Genomic DNA, 17,934 nt, shown 5'->3' on the forward strand with positions numbered 1-17,934 from the left:
ACCTCTGGGACAACATTAAACACAACAACATTCGCATTATAGGGGTCCCAGAAGGAGAAGAGAGAGAGAAAGGACCAGAGAAAATACTTGAAGAGATTATAGTTGAAAACTTCCTTAACATGGGAAAGGAAATAGCCACCCAAGTCCAGGAAGCGCAGACAGTCCCATACAGGATGAACCCAAAGAGAAACACGCCGAGACACATAGTAATCAAACTGGCAAAAATTAAAGACAATGAAAAATTACTGAAAGCAGCAAGGGAAAAATGACAACATAAAGGGAACTCCCATAAGGTTAAGAGCTGATTTCTCAGCAGAAACTTTACAAGCCAGAAGGGAGGGGCATGATATATTTAAAGTGAGGAAAGGGAAGAACCTACAGGCAAGATTACTCTACCCGGCAAGGATCTCATTCAGATTTGATGGAGAAATCAAAAGCTTTACAGACAAACAACAGGTAAGAGAATTCAGCACCATCACACCAGCTCTACCAAAATGCTAAAGGAACTTCTCTAAGTGGGAAACATAAGAGAAGAAAAGGACCAAAAAAAAAAAAACCCATAACAATTAAGAAAATGGTAATAGGAACATAAATATCGATAATTACCTTAAAGGTGAATGGATTAAATGCTCCAACCAAAAGACACAGGCTCACTGAATGGATACAAAAACAAGACCCATATATATGCTGTCCACAAGAGGCCCACTTCAGACCTAGGGACACATACAGACTGAAAGTGAAGGGATGGAAAAAGATATTCCATGCAAATGGAAATCAAAAGAAAGCTGGATTAGCAATACTCAGATCAGATAAAATAGACTCTAAAATAAAGAATGTTACAAGAGACAAGGAAGGACACTACATAATGATCAAGGGATCAATCCAAGAAGGAGATATAACAATTATAAATATATATGCACCCAACATAGTAGCACCTCAATACATAAGGCAACTGCTAACAGCTATAAAAGAGGAAATCGACAGTAACACAATAATATTGGGGGACTTTAACACCTCACTTTCACCAATGGACAGATCATCCAAAATGAAAATAAATGAGGAAACAGGGGCTTCCCTGGTGGCGCAGTGGTTGAGAGTCTGCCTGCCGATGAAGGGGACGCGGGTTCGTGCCCCGGTCCCACATGCCGTGGAGCGGCTGGGCCCATGAGCCATGGCCGCTGAGCCTGTGTGACCGGAGCCTGTGCTCCGCAACGGGAGAGGCCACAACAGTGAGAGGCCTGTATAACACAATAAATAAATAAAATAAAAATGAGGAAACAGAAGCTTTAAATGACACAAAAGACCAGATAGATTTAGTTGATATTTATAGGACATTCCATTCCAAAACAGCAGATTACACTTTCTTCTCAAGTGCGCACAGTACATTCTCCAGGATAGATCACATCTTGTGTCACAAATCAAGCCTCAGTAAATTTAAGAAAATTGAAATCATATCAAGCATCTTTTCTGACCACAACGCTATGAGATTAGAAATGAATTACAGGGAAAAAACCGTAAAAGACACAAACACATGGAGGGTAAACAATACATTACTAAATGACCAAGAGATCACTGAAGAAATCAAAGAGGAAATGAAAAAATACCTGGAGACAAATGACAATGAAAACACGATGATCCAAAACCTGTGGGATGCAGCAAAAGCAGTTCTAGGAGAGAAGTTTGTAGCTATACAAGCCTACCTCAAGAAACAGGAAAAATCTCAAATAAACAATCTAAACTTACACCTACAGGAACTAGAGAAAGAAGAAAAAACAAAACCCAAAGTTAGCAGGAGGAAGGAAATCATAAAGATCAGAGCAGAAATAAATGAAATAGAAACAAAGAAAACAATAGCAAAGATCAATAAAACTAAAAGCTAGTTCTTTGAGAAGATAAACAAAATTGATAAACCATTAGCCAGACTCATCAAGAAAAAGAGGGAGAGGACTCAAATCAATAAAATTAGAAATGAAAAAGGAGAAGTTACAACAGACACCGCAGAAATACAAAGCATCCTAAGAGACTACTATAAGCAACCCTATGCCAATAAAATGGACAACCTGGAAGAAATGGACAAATTCTTAGAAAGGTATAACCTTCCAAGACTGAACCAGGAAGAAATAGAAAATATGAGCACACTAATCACAAGCAATGAAACTGAAACTGTGATTAAAAATCTTCCAACAAACAGATGTCCAGGACCAGATGGCTTCACAGGTGAATTCTATCAAACATTTAGGGAAGAGCTAAGACCCACTCTTCTCAAACTCTTCCAAAACATTGCAGAGGAAGGAACACTCCCAAACTCATTCTGAGGCTACCATCACCCTGATACCTAAACCAGACAAAGATACTACAAAAACGAAAATTACAGACCAATATCACTGATGAATATAGATGCAAAAATCCTCAACAAAATACTAGCAAACAGAATCCAACAACACATTAAAAGGATCATACAGCATGATCAAGTGTGATTTATCCAGGGATGCAAGGATTCTTCAATATATACAAATCAATCAATGTGATACACCATATTAACAAGTTGAAGGAGAAAAACCATATGATCATCTCAATAGATGCAGAGAAAGCTTTCGACAAAATTCAACACCCATTTATGATAAAAACTCTGCAGAAAGTAGGCATAGAGGGATCTTTCCTCAACATAATAAAGGCCATATATGACAAACCCACAGCCAACATTGTCCTCAATGGTGAGAAACTGAAACCATTTCCACTAAGATCAGGAACAAGACAAGGCTGCCCACTCTCACCAATCTTATTCAACCTAGTTTTGGAAGTTTTAGCCACAGCAATCAGAGAAGAAAAGGAAATAAAAGGAATCCAAATCGGAAAAGAAGAAGTAAAGCTGTCATTGTTTGCAGATGACATGATACTATACATAGAGAATCCTAAAGATGCTACCGAAAAACTACTAGAGCTAATCAATGAATTTGGTAAAGTAGCAGGTTACAAAATTAATGTACAGAAATCTCTGGCATTCCTGTACACTAATGATGAAAAATCTGAAAATGAAATCAAGAAAACACTCCCATTTACCATTGCAACAAAAAGAATAAAATATCTAGGAATAAACCTACCTAAGGAGACAAAAGACCTGTATGCAGAAAATTATAAGACACTGATGAAAGAAATTAAAGATGATACAAACAGATGGAGAGATATACCATGCTCCTGGATTGGAAGAATCAATATTGTGAAAATGACTCTACTACCCAAAGCAATCTACAGATTCAATGCAATCCCTATCAAACTACCACTGGCATTTTTCACAGAACTAGAACAAAAAATTTCAAAATTTGTTTGGAAAAACAAAAGACCCCGAATAGCCAAAGCAATCTTGAGAACGAAAAAAGGAGCTGGAGGAATCAGGCTCCCTGACTTCAGACTATACTACAAAGCTACAGTAATTAAGACAGTGTGGTACTGGCATAAAAACAGAAAGATAGATCAGTGGATCAGGATAGAAAGCCCAGAGATAAACCCACGCACATATGGCCAACTTATCTTTGATAAAGGAGGCAGGAATGTACAGTGGAGAAAGGACAGCCTCTTCAATAAGTGGTGCTGGGAAAACTGGACAGGGACATGTAAAAGTATGAGATTAGATCATTCCCTAACACCATACACAAAAATAAGCTCAAAATGGATTAAAGACTTAAATATAAGGCCAGAAACTATCAAACTCTTAGAGGAAAACATAGGTAGAACACTCTATGACATAAATCACAGCAAGATCCTTTTGGACCCACCTCCTAGAGAAATGGAAATAAAAACAAAGATAAACACATGGGACCTAATGAAACTTCAAAGCTTTTGCACAGCAAAGTAAACCATAAACAAGACCAAAAGACAACCCTCAGAATGGGAGAAAATATTTGCAAATGAAGCAACTGACAAAGGATTAATCTTCAAAATTTATAAACAGCTCATGCAGCTCAATAGCAAAAAAACAAACAACCCAATCCGAAAATGGGCAGAAGACTTAAATAGGCATTTCTCCAAAGAAGATATACAGACTGCCAACAAACACATGAAAGAATGCTCAACATCATTAATCATTAGAGAAATGCAAATCAAAACTACAATGAGATATCATCTCACACCAGTCAGAATGGCCATCATCAACAAATCTAGAAACAATAAATGCTGGAGAGGGTGTGGAGAAAAGGGAACACTCTTGCACTGCTGGTGGGAATGTGAATTGGTACAGCCACTATGGAGAACAGTATGGAGGTTCCTTAAAAAACTAAAAATAGAACTACCATATGATCCAGCAATCCCACTACTAGGCATATACCCTGAGAAAACCATAATTCAAAAAGAGACATGTACCAAAATGTTCATTGCAGCTCTATTCACAATAGCCCGGAGCTGGAAACAACCTAAGTGTCCATCATCGGATGAATGGATAAAGAAGATGTGGCACATATATACAATGGAATATTACTCAGCCATAAAAAGAAACGAAACTGAGCTATTTGTAATGAGGTGGATAGACCTAGAGTCTGTCATACAGAGTGAAGTAAGTCAGAAAGAGAAAGACAAATACCGTATACTAACACATATATATGGAATATAAGAAAAAAAAATGTCATGAAGAACCTAGGGGTAAAACGGGAATAAAGACACAGACCTACTTGAGAATGGACTTGAGGATATGGGGAGGGGGAAGGGTAAGCTGTGACAAAGCAAAAGAGAGGCATGGAAATATATACACTACCAAACGTAGGGTAGATAGATAGTGGGAAGCAGCCGCAGAGCACAGGGAGATCAGCTCGGTGCTTTGTGACTGCCTGGAGGGGAGGTATGGGGAGGGTGGGAGGGAGGGAGATGCATGAGGGAGGGGATGTGGGAACAGATGTATATGTATGACTGATTCACTTTGTTATAAAGCAGAAACTAATAAAAAGATAAAAAAAAAACAAATTGAAGAAGAAAAAACATATGATCATCTCAATAGATGCAGAAAAAGCTTCTGACAAAATTCAACACCCATTTATGGTAAAAACTCTCCAGAAAGTGGGCAAAGAGGGACTCTACCTCAACATAACAAATGCCATATACGACAAGCCCACAGCAAACATCATTCTCAATGGTGAAAAACTGAAAGCATTTCCTCTAAGATCAGGAACAAGACAAGGATGTCCACTCTCACCACTATTATTCAACATAGTTTTGGAAGTCCTAGCCACGGCAATCAGAGAAGACAAAGAAATAAAAGGAATACAAATTGGAAAAGAAGAAGTAAAACTGTCACTGTTTGCATATGACATGATACCATACATAGAGAATCCTAAAGATGCCACCAGGAAACTACTAGAGCTAATCAATTAATTTGGTAAAGTTGCAGGATACAAAATTAATGCACAGAAACCTCTTGCATTCCTATACACTAATGATGGAAAATCTGAAAGAGAAATTAAGGAAACCCTCCCATTTACCACTGCAACAAAAAATAAAATACCTTGGAAAAAACCTACCTAGGGAGACAAAAGATCTGTATGCAGAAAACTATAAGATACTGATGAAAGAAATTAAAGATGATACCAACAGATGGAGAGATATACCATGTTCTTGGATTGGAAGAATCAATATTGTGAAAAAAACTGTACTACCCAAAGCAATCTACAGATTCAATGGAATCCCTATCAAATTACCAATGGCATTTTTTATGGAACTAAAACAAAAACTCTTAAAATTTGTATGGAGACACAAAAGATCCCAAATAGCCAAAGCAGTCTTGAAGGAAAAAAACGGAGCTGGAGGAATCAGACTCCCTGACTTCAGACTTTACTACAAAGCTACAGTAATCAAGACAATATGGTACTGGCACAAAAACAGAAACACAGATCGATGCAACAAGATAGAAAGCCCAGAGATAAACCCACGCACCTATGGTCAACTAATATATGACAAAGGAGGCAAGGATATACAATAGAGAAAAGACAGTCTCTTCAATAAGTGGTGCTGGGAAAACTGGACAGCTGCATGTAAAAGAATGAAATTAGCACACTCCCTAACACCATACACAATAATAAACTCAATATGGATTAGAGACCTAAATGTAAGACTGGACATTGTAAAACTCTTAGAGGAAAACGTAGGAAGAACACTCTATGACATAAATCACAGCAAGATCTTTTTTGATCCACCTCCTAGAGTAATGGAAATAAAAAGAAAAATAAACAAATGGGACCTAATGAAACTTCAAAGCTTTTGCACAGCAAAGGAAACCATAAACAAGATGAAAAGATAACCCTCAGGGCTTCCCTGGTGGCGCAGTGGTTGAGAGTCCACCTGCCAATGCAGGGGACACGGGTTCATGCCCCGGTCCGGGAAGATCCCACATACCGCGGAGCGGCTAGGCCCGTGAGCCATGGCCGCTGAGCCTGCGTGTCTGGAGCCTGTGCTCCGCAATGGGAGAGGCCACAACAGTGAGAGGCCCGCATACCGCATAAAAAAAAAAAAAAGAAAGAAAAGACAACCCTCAGAATGGGAGAAAATATTTGCAAACGAGGCAACTGACAAAGGATTAATCTCCAAAATATATAAACAGCTCATGCAGCTCAATATTAAAAAAACAAACAACCCAGTTCAAAAATGGGTAGAAGACCTAAATAGACATTTCTCCAAAGAAGACATGCAAATGGCCAAGAAACACATGAAAAGCTGCTCAACATCACTAATTATTAGAGAAATGCAAATCAAACTGCAATGAGGTATCACTTCACACCAGTAATAATGGGCATCATCAGAAAATCTACAAACAATAAATGCTGTTGAGGGTGTGGAGAAAAGGGTACCCTCTTGCACTGTTGGTGGGAATGTAAATTGATACAGCCACTATGGAGAACAGTATGGAGGTTCCTTAAAAAGCTAAAAATAGAACTACCATACCACCCAGGAATCCCACTACTGGCCATATACCCAGCGAAAACCATAATTCAAAAAGACACATGCACCCCAATGTTCAATGCAGCACTATTTACAATAGCCAGGTCATGGAAGCAACCTAAATGCCCATTGAAAGACGAATGGATAAAGGAGATGTGGTACATATATACAATGGAATATTACTCAGCCATAAAAAGGAATGAAATTGGGTCATTTGTAGAGATATGGAGAGATCTAGAGACTGTCATACAGAGTGAAGTAAGTCAGAAAGAGAAGAACAAATATCGTATATAACACATATATGTGGAACCTAGAAAAATGGTACAGATGAACCGGTTTGCAGGGCAGAAGTTGAGACAGAGATGTAGAGAACAAACGTATGGACACCAAGGGGGGAAAGCCGTGGGGATGGTGGGGGTGTGATGAATTGGGCGATTGGGAATGACATGTATAAACGATGTGTATAAAATTGATGACTAATTAAAAAAAGAGCAAATTTAAACATAACTTACAATTATCACTTAAAATATTCTTCTGGAATTAAATTTTCAGATAGCTGATTTTTTTTAAATATTAAATTTTTGAATGTGTAAAATATTTTTAACTTTATGGAATACCCATTCCATTATTTTATTTAATCTCCCCATTATCCCTCTGAGGGCAAACAGTTGCATTTGCAGAAGGAAATTGAAAATAGAGGTTTTTAGTGGCAAGGATTATCCAATTAAAGGGAAACATTTTCTTCCAACTATTCTGAATAGAATCTTGCTAAAGTGCCTTAACTATGTGCACTTTCTTTTCCTATTAGAGAAGTACTGTTGTTAGTCAGCAGCACACGGTAAATGGCAAAAAGTAGATGCTTAAATATTTGATGAGTGAATTAGAGACAACACAGGCTTAATGTAGAAAATAAAGATGTTTTTAAAAACAAACAAAAATCTGAGGTTATTTCCTTTGAATATTTTTCTCTGCACATAGATTTTCACTTTTTATGTTTTAGCCCAAACATTATCTCATGAACATTTTCTTATGCTATTACATATTCTTTAAAAATATGATTTAATGCCTTATCATATTTCTTTCTAAATTTAATTTTATTTACTTTTGTATAGAGCAGGTTCTTATTGCCCTACCATATTTCAACCAGAGGGATCTATTAATGTGTATTTATCCATGTTCCAAATATTGAAAGTTTAGATCAGGAGGAAAAATACTCATGTATTTATAAACATGGACTTTGGAGTCTGAGACAGGCTTTATCACAACTTAGTAGACAAATTACTTTATCTCTTTGGGACTCAATCTCTTCAACTCTAAATAGGTAATAAGTTCACCAACTTAATACAGCTGCAAGAAGTAAATAATTCTAATCATACATGTAAAGTGTTTAGCATAGTCCCTTTAGTCGAAATACAGGCATCTTAATCAATATCTCTGATTATCCCATTATTTATTCATACTCTAGGACACATAATATGAAATATTTAGTCTCTTGGTATATTGCAAAATTGTTTACCAGAAAAGTTATTTCAAATTATACTCTGACCAGCAGCAAATAAGAGTGTCCATATCACAAATCTGCAACACCTTTTGAAAAAATTCTATTAATTTGGATTGTAAGAGTAGTATTTTAATTAGCATTTTCTCTACTTGAATGTGCCATAAGAGGAATTCTTTTGTTTTGCATCGTAAGCTCCTAAATAAATGCTCAATAAATATCTGAATAAATATCTGAATCTGTGATTACTACAGATGTTTAACACTTTTTATGTCTGAGAATTATCCATTTTATAATCTTTGACAACATGTAATTCTCCAATGATTATCTATTTGTGACACTGACCATCTGTATTCTGAAAATTATCTAACCATTTTATACTGGGGTAGTGTTTTTCTTATGGATTGATAAGAGCTCTTAATATATTAAAGAAAACAACCCTGTGTCATATTTCTTTCAGGTTTATTTCTCAGGGTTGTTTACTTTAGTTTTGCTTACAAAGGCTTTTGATGTACATAAGGTTTAAAATTTTTACATAGTTAAAAAACAAAAGCTGGCAAAATCTATCCTGTCCTTAAGTCAGTTGTTTTCAGACTAAACAGAGACAAAAGGGGGTCTAAGGTGCTGGTAATATTCTGCTTGAACTGTGTTCTGGTTACATGAGTGTATTCACTTTTTTAAAATTCACTGAGTTGTACACTCACGGTCTTAAACTTCTTTTTATATATGTTTTACTTCAATAAAAAGTTTATTTTAAAAAGAAGTGGGCTTCCCTGGTGGCACAGTGGTTGAGAGTCCTCCTGCCGATGCAGGGGACACGGGTCCGTGCCCCAGTCCGGAAGATCCCACATGCCGTGGAGCGGCTGGGCCCATGAGCCATGGCCGCTGAGCCTGCGCGTCTGGAGCCTGTGCTCCGCAATGGGAGAGGCCACAACAGTGAGAGGCCCGCGTACCGAGAAAAAAAAAAAAAAAGAAGAAGTTGTAAGAAAATACACCCTTTGTTACTTTTTCCACTGTTTTTTTAAAAATAAATTTATTTATTTATTTATTTGTGACTGCGTTGGGTCTTTGTTGCTGAGTGTGGGCTTTCTGTAGTTGCGGCAAGCGGGGGCTACTCTTCATTGCAGTGCGTGGGCTTCTCATTGCAGTGGTTTCTCTTGTTGCACAGCATGGGCTCTAGGAATGCGGGGTTCAATAGTTGTGGCACGTGAGCTCAGTAGTTGTGGCTTGCGGGCTCTAGAGCGCAGGCTCAGTAGTTGTGGTGCACGGGCTTAGTTGCTCTGCGGCATGTGGGATCTTCCCAGACCACGGCTCGAACCTGTGTCCCCTGACTTGGCAGGCAGATTCTTAACCACTGCACCACCAGGGAAGCCCTCTTCCACTGTTTTTATGCTTAGCAACTCAGTTAAATATTTCTTGTGGTTTTATTTTTATAATTAAGTCTTACAACCATCTGAATTTCAGTGCATGAGGCAAAGTAAAATCTTAATTTTTCTCCAAACAGGCAACTTTACCTGTATCCTTTCTTGAACAGTTACTCCCCTCCTCATTGGTTTCTGATGCTTTGTTTAATATGTAATTACTTTTTTTTACATATAATGTTTGATTTAGGATTAACAATTCAGTGTCACTGATCTGTCAGTTAATTCTTCTTTTTTAAAAAAATATTTATTTATTTATTTAATTTGGTTGCGCTGGGTCTTAGTTGCAGCACGTGGGATCCTAAGTTGCGGCATGCAAACTCTTAGTTGTGGCATGCATGTGGGACCTCATTCCCTGACCAGGGATCGAACCCAGGCCCCCTTCATTGGGAGCACAGAGTCTTAACCACTGCACCACTGGGAAGTCCCTGTCAGTTAATACTTATACAAGTGTCACCTTAATTTAATTATTAGTTTTAAATTTTTTATCATCTACTAGAGAAGTCTCTTTTCATTATCATTCTTTTTCATCAGTATTTCTAGTTGTTCCTGCAAGCTTCTTCTCCTCAAGTTGGACTTTAACAGCCTTGCTTTTAAAAATATATGAATTTTTTTTCATTCAGTGTTTCATTCAGAAGGACTAAGTATATAGGCTTTGGACTCAAACTGCCTGGGTTTTGGTTAATGTCCTCATCTGTATCAGCCTTCCCTTACCTTTCTAATTTGCTGTTTCTGGGAAAGGGAATTAAACATATAAACTTTTTGAAGCTGAGCCTAATTCTGTTTGGTTTCATAATGACTAACATTCACATAATCATAATATTGTAAATACTATTTATAAGTTTTCTATTTTTAAAATTAATCTATAATCAAGGCAAGAAGACTTAACTATAGTAAAGAGCATTATGTAAATGTTATAAATTTCAGTAATTAAGAAGAAATGGTATAGCAATGAAAAAAGTCAATCTCTAAAGGTTACATACTATATGATTCTGTTTCTCTAACATTCTTGAAATAATAGAACTATAGAAATGGAAAGCAGATTAGCGATTGCCAAGGTACTGGGACAAGGTGGGGGAGCAAATATAAAGGGGGAGCACATAGAAGTTCCTTTGTAATGGTGGAACAGTTCTGTATCTTGACTGTGGCGGTGTTTATGAGTCTATACATGGGATAAAAATCACACAGAACTACAGGCAGACAAGTGCACATAAAAAATAGTGAAAACTGAATATAATCTGTGGTCTGGTTAACAGTATTGCACCAACGTCAATTTTATCATTTTTATGTTCTACTAGTTATATAAAATGTCACTAAGGGTACACAGGGCTCTGTGTACTATTCTTGCAACTTCTTGTGTCTGTATTTCAAAATAAAAAGTTTTTTTTTTTTAATGTGCTAGAGATGGGTGAGACAGCTCTAAGGGGATTGGGCTTCTTTTGGGGGTAATGAAATGTTCTAAAATTGACTGTGGTGATGGATGCATATGCTAAAAACCATTGAACTGTACACTTTAAATGGGTGAATTGTATGTTATGAGAATTATATCTCAATAAAGCTGTTTAAAAAAGTAATGATACATCTGAGAGAAAGAAAAGGAGGGAAGAAAGTTAGAAGGAAATGTAGATGCACTTATTTTCATATATAACACAGAGGGAAGCCAAGAGATACTGACAGTATCATACCGGTCAAAGTTAATGTAGCAAAATCTGAGATTTAAGAATTCTACTTACGTTTTTAAACACAATAAAACTAAAAATAATATCATTAACAAAATTTAGGAGGCAGGAGAAGAGTTGGCACGTGATTAAGTACACTAATTCTTCATCTTTAATAGTGGACAGTCAACTAATATTGGCTAATCCAGAAACATATCAATATATTATTAAGGCTTATAGAGATTAAAAAAGAATAAAAGATAATAAAGTTGAAATATTATGCTGTGTATGGAGTAAAACTGACAAGAGAAATGGAAAGGGAAGGCAGAGATTTATTTTCTTTTTGGATCCTTATTTCCTTATACACATTTTAAAATTTGTTTTACGAGGTACATATACATTTGTAATTTAAAAATATTATTAATGTATTAAGCTCTCTAGAATTTGGAAATGTCTTTTTGGTGGACACTACCATTTCATATGTTAGAAAGCTTTTCAACTTGAACATCATTAGTATTTATATATGTGATATAGTCTTCTAAGCAATAATATAGAATTGCCACCTGAACTTAGAACTAAAGGTAAGGAATAATTTTAAATTACTTTAAGAAGTTCACCCCCAGCATCCCATCCTCCCAAAGAATCAAAGCTAAATATTACCTGTAAGATATAATCTCTTTTAGATGATTGGTTAGGAGTTTTCCCCCCACATTTATCCTAAAAAGGGAGAATTCAAATTTGGTTCAGTTTATTACACATTTCATTCAGTTTTATTCTAAGAAATAAGATGAAAATTGAATGCAACTCACCGAATAATTGCTTCTTTTTTCTTTTTACTTCTACAATAAGGAACTATATGTGTAAAGGAATATCCACTATCTACAATGATACAACATAATTCGGAAGGATTATCTCGGAAATACCTATGTGCACTGAGAGCCCCAGCTATTTAAAAAAAAAAGATAAAGAAAAAATAAACACACTGAATAAGAGTATAATTAATTTAAAGCAATAAATAAAGGTAGCAAACTAAAACAAGCAGAAAGACAAAAACTTTATTTATAGGAAAAATGTTAATTTAAAATAACATTCCTAATTCTGTCACAAGCTCTTTATAATGCGTAAACTTTAAAACATGATATTTTTGTGGAAAATGATAAAAAAATCTGTGATCAACTTTTAAAGGTAAATATTCACTTCACAGTTTATAATAATTATTTTAATAGATTAATTTTACTGAGCACTTATTACATGCTGGGCACTATTCTAAACTCCATGAGTGTGTGTGGGTTTTTTTTGTTTGTTTTTTTTTTTTGCTGTACGCAGGCCTCTCACTGTTGTGGCCTCTGCCATTGCGGAGCATAGGCTCGGATGCGCAGGCTCAGCGGCCATGGCTCACGGGCCCAGCCGCTCCGTGGCATGTGGGATCTTCCCTGACCGGGGCACAAACCCGCGTCCCCTGCATCGGCAGGCGGACTCTCAACCACTGTGCCACCAGGGAAGCCCGAGTGTGTGTGTTTTAATCCTCACAACAATCCCATTTCACAGATGAAGAAAGTGAAGCACAGAGAAGTTAAATAATGTGCCCAAGGTCACATGATTAGAAAGTAACAGAGCTAGGATTCAAACATAGACAGTGTGACTCCAGAGCAGGGTTTCTCAACTTTGGAACTCCTAACATTTTGGGCCAGATAACTCCTTGTTGTTGGGGGTTTCACTGTGCATTGTAAGATGTTTAGCAGCATCTGTGTCCTCTACACATTAGATGCCAGTAGCACCCTCCCAGTTGTGACAATGAAAAATGTCTCCAGACCTTGTCAAATGTCCCCAGGAGCAAAAATCACCCTTGGTTGAGAACACTGTTTTAGAGATTATGCTCCTAACCATTACAGTATACTGTTGCTTATACAGACTTAAATTCTACAAGCTAAATATGTGAATACTTTCTTTGTACAGTCATGTAATGTGATTCTAGCCTTTAATAAACCTACTTCTAGATAATATTTACAGATTATTTTCCCTCATATTGGCAGCCTGAGCATTAACATTATTTCAAACAATAATAATAACAATAGCAGACACATCAGTGACAGAAAAGACAACTAACTCAGAAACAATAATCTTTCAGAGATTAGAAATATGTGGCTAGTAACTTCATTAGGGAGAAACATCATAATCAGTAAAAAGATAAAGTGAGAGAAGTCTGACTAGATAATCTCTAAGGGTCTATCTAGTTTTTAAATTCCAGGTTTTATTTCCTTCAAATCAAAAAGAATGTCATCCAATATTCTTGGACCTTAAGTGTTTGTTTACTCTATTCATATTCACATAACTCAATTTCAATAAAAACTTTAACTCACCATTTACTCTTAATACTGCTTGAAACTGGTATTCTTCAAATAAGATTTCATTCATTGATTCTTGAATTGAAGTGAAGTTAAAATATGGTTCTGTGATAATAATATTAGTGTCTAAAAAATCAACCTATGTGAGGAAAAAAATTCCCAAAGTTTTGTAACTTTGTAGTCATAATTATAAGTGCTTGTTTTACATATATAAACACATTTATTTAATCCTCACAATAACCCTAGGAGACACGTCTTACTATTATTCCCTTTTAAAAGGTGAGCAAACTGAGGCACAAAAGAGTTGAATGAGTTACGAAGGTCCATATAACTAGTTAGTGACATACCTAGGATTTGAACTTGGGAAGTCTGGTTACAGAATACATGCACATTAACTATTATATAATTTTAACTCTCTTAATGGTAGCATTGATAAAATGGTACTGTCAACTTGTTTAAAGATAATTATGCAAAAGTAATAAATGATACAACTACAGGCACTGGTACTGTTATTTTGTTTTTAAAAATTAAAAGGTGAGAAGCTTTAGAATATTTAACATTTACATAATTCTCTCCCACACACTCTTAAGAAGCATTAAAATTTGAACATTTTCTCAGTATACCTGAAGTCACACTAAAGTTATTAAAAGCACAAAATTTTAACATTGTATCATTCACACATTCAGATATATCAGAAAAAATATTTTATTGTGAAAAAATTAGACAGTGAATTAGTCTAAGAATAGCAGAAATCTGAAGTAAAAATTTTAATCTTAAGTTTCATACAGACTATCTCTTCTCAACTTCAAATTCCACTTCACAATGGAAATTCCATTCACTTGCACTTATTTGAAAATCAAAGTTAAGCACAGTAGATTAAGTGACTTAAATATATATAAGAAACATTCAAAAATTTATAAATCTTAAGATATAAGTACAGATTTAAATTTTTCATTTGAATAAGACATGGAAATGGAAATTTGAATACATACTCCAATTTGTTACCTGATACATTTCTTTTCCAAAAAGGTAATCCCAGACTTGTCTTTGAACATCCCAATTCACCAAGTAGCCCTAAAAAATTTGTTTTATGAATTTAATTATCAAAAATATTTGAACAATTTTTTTAAAATCAGATTAATATATTCTAAATCACTGATTCTTATCTCTTTATGGTCACATTCACCAGTCTAATGCTGTTTGAATTTCAAACCTATTATATTGGTATGTTTTTCTCCTTTTAGAAATTCAAAATATTACAAATTAACAATAACCAAAATATCAAGGGTTCAAAAAACACACCAATATGTAGAGATGCCTCTCTATACTCTTTTTCTTTAGTGTGTTCGTTTCATTTAGCTTTAACATAAACAAGTAAAATTCAGTACCCACAATCAGTAACTAAATCATGGTCATTTATTTTTATTTTTATTTATTGAAGTATAGTTGATTTTTTTTCATTGAAGTATAATTAATCATGGTCATTATTTATTTATTTATTTATTTATTTTTTGCGGTACGCGGGCCTCTCACTGTTGTGGCCTCTCCCGTTGCAGAGCACAGGCTCCGGACGCGCAGGCTCAGTGGCCACGGCTCATGGGCCCAGCCGCTCCGCGGCATGTGGGATCTTCCCGGACCGGGGCACGAACCCATGTCCCCTGCATCGGCAAGTGTACTCTCAAGCACTGCGCCACCAGGGAAGCCCCATGGTCATTTTTTTTAACACGACAATTTAAATTTAACTTTTGGTTTTAATAAGATCTTAATTAAAATTTAAATAACTTTTTCTCAGAGATTCAAAAATATTTTCATACATACAAAATCTTAAATATACATTCCAAATTATCCTTCAATTTAGGTCTTTAATGCTAGAAATGACATAGAGTTGAATTACCTTTTGAAAAGGAAGAATATAAAAGAGTCCAGAAGGATCCTTTATTTCATCTATCTGGTTAGCAGTAAAAGTTTTAAGACGTGCCGTTTTTGACCTGAACTGACAGTTAGGAATAACTCTATAAACAAAGAAATAAATAATGTAATTATTCCCTAAATACTTAGTTCCTAAAAATACAAAAAATACCTAACCACCACCCTTGATGTCAAAAAATATCCAAAACCAGTGTTTCTCATTCTGTCTTCAAAAAATTTTTACATGCCTTTTTTTTTTTTTAAAGGTTCTAGTGTATACCAGTTCTGTACTGGACCCATTATCTTTCTCAAATAATCTTCAGGACACCCTTACGGGTGGGTATTGGTTCTGCCACTGCAAAGAGGTGAAGAGGGGCTGAGGTAAAGTTCCTGGAAAATTCTTAATACCATTCTGCTAAGAAAAAAAAAATTTGCAAGTTCAAAATTCTGACCATAAAATTAAGTTTCCATGGAGTCAAAGATTTTCAATCAGCAAGATGCTATAAGGTACAGATGTAGGAAGCAGTTTTAAATATGGTTGCTGCGCACCTTGAGTTTACAATCTGGTTAGGAAGACAAACTAGAACCATTATCCATCATACATGTGTACACATGTATGTGTGTGTATGCGCGTGTGTGTGCATATATATGCACACACGTACAGAGAAAGGGATAGAGAGAAAGTGAAGGGGAGCATAATTTGTCACCCCAAAATAGTCCACTTTGGTATAAGGATTATTTCCCGCTAAAGATGATTAAAATCATTGCATTAATTGGGATAATACTGTAAAAATGTTTTATACCTGATTATTTCACTTACTATGCTGTCATTTTCTCTATGTTTAAATAGTCTTCAAGGACATAATTTTAAACAATATATTTTTTAATTATTTTATTATTTATTTATTTATTTATTTTGGTTGCATTAAGTCTTCATTGCTGCACACAGGCTTTCTCTAGTTGTGGTGATTGGGGGCTACTCTCTTCGTTGTGGAGCACAGGCTCTAGGCGTGCGGGTTTCAGTAGTTGTGGCACGCAGGCTCAGTAGTTGTAGTTCACCGGCTTAGTTGCTCCGCAGCATGTGGGATCTTCCCAGACCAGGTCTCAAACCTGTGTCCCCTGCATTGGCAGGCGGATTCTTAACCACTGCGCCACCGTGAAGCCCAAGGACATAATTTTAAAACCTGCCTTGTAGTCAATCTTGGCTGTATTACAATTTTAGTCAATTTACTGTTCTTGATTATTTAGCTTGCTTCTCCCCCCACCTTTGTGTCACCATACCCAATGTCTATACATGATATAGAGTATTCCGCACCTACTCTTATCAAGACTTCTAAATTATTCCTTAAGTAACTGATAACAGAACTGCTGTCAAAGGATGAGAACAATGATACATATTGCCAAAATAAGACTGTAACAATATACATTCCTACGCAGTTTGTCCTCTAAAAAAAAGAAAAAGGAAAGGAGGGAGGAAGGGAAAAAGTCCCCTGTGAATACTCTAGAGCAAAAACGTGTCTTTTAATTTGCTTAGTCTCTACTCAAACATAGTTTATGAAAGCCAGTGTAGTATTTGTTTGAGTCTGATCAACCAAGTCAGCCAATGAGCACTTAGAAGGGCTAAAGTACAAAGCCTTCAAAGTCTACAGCCACTGAAACAGTGGTTTTTACACTTTTGGGGGCCATGGAACCCTTTAAGGATCTGATGAAAGCTATGATCGCGTTCCCCCAAAAATGCATATATACACAAACGTTGCCCACGATTCCTGAGGGCTCATGAACTTTGTGTACGGACCCTTCTTTCGGGAACCGCTTCCTTAGAAGCCTATTTTCCTGAACTATTTCCTGTTACGAAACGAAACACGTCCCACTTCCGGGGCCACGTAGCCCAAAGTTAGTAACAAAGTCCCACTTCAAAGCATTCAAACTACCCAATTCCAACCAGAGCATCCCTCTGCCTCAGGGCCGCGCGGGGGCGTGTGCAGTTTACAGACGTCCCAAGATGAAGCTTAACATACGTAACTACTAGGCATATATGCTTTGTCCCTCGGAGGAAGCGAACACTTACGAGACATTTTCATGGCTGTAACCGATTTTGGCGTTGTAGGCTCCGTTATCCAGCACTAAGGTCGTCATTTTAGCACTAACCGCAGTTGCTTCCTTTTCCCGACCCCTCTGCTCACGCT

The 17,934-nt window shown here is 36.3% G+C and overlaps 1 protein-coding gene across 4 annotated transcripts in view; it reads right to left on the minus strand.

The window, feature by feature from the left end:
• The window catches only part of ACTR6 (actin related protein 6), a 35,642-nt gene extending 17,708 nt beyond the window's left edge, over positions 1-17,934 (minus strand). For 3 of the 4 annotated variants that reach the window (XM_060112382.1, XM_060112381.1, XM_060112384.1), the window contains exons 1-6: positions 17,817-17,934; positions 15,735-15,852; positions 14,846-14,914; positions 13,856-13,979; positions 12,305-12,440; positions 12,156-12,212 (exon numbers count right to left, since the gene is read on the minus strand). In XM_060112382.1, the coding sequence (XP_059968365.1) occupies positions 12,156-12,212; positions 12,305-12,440; positions 13,856-13,979; positions 14,846-14,914; positions 15,735-15,852; positions 17,817-17,884 (572 nt within the window). In that variant the 5' untranslated portion in view covers positions 17,885-17,934. The remainder of the gene's footprint in view (positions 1-12,155; positions 12,213-12,304; positions 12,441-13,855; positions 13,980-14,845; positions 14,915-15,734; positions 15,853-17,816) is intronic. The other variant, XM_060112383.1, reaches the window with a different exon arrangement.

This window comes from Mesoplodon densirostris, chromosome 11 (assembly GCF_025265405.1).
Source record: "Mesoplodon densirostris isolate mMesDen1 chromosome 11, mMesDen1 primary haplotype, whole genome shotgun sequence".
Classification (NCBI taxonomy): Eukaryota; Metazoa; Chordata; class Mammalia; order Artiodactyla; family Ziphiidae; genus Mesoplodon; species Mesoplodon densirostris.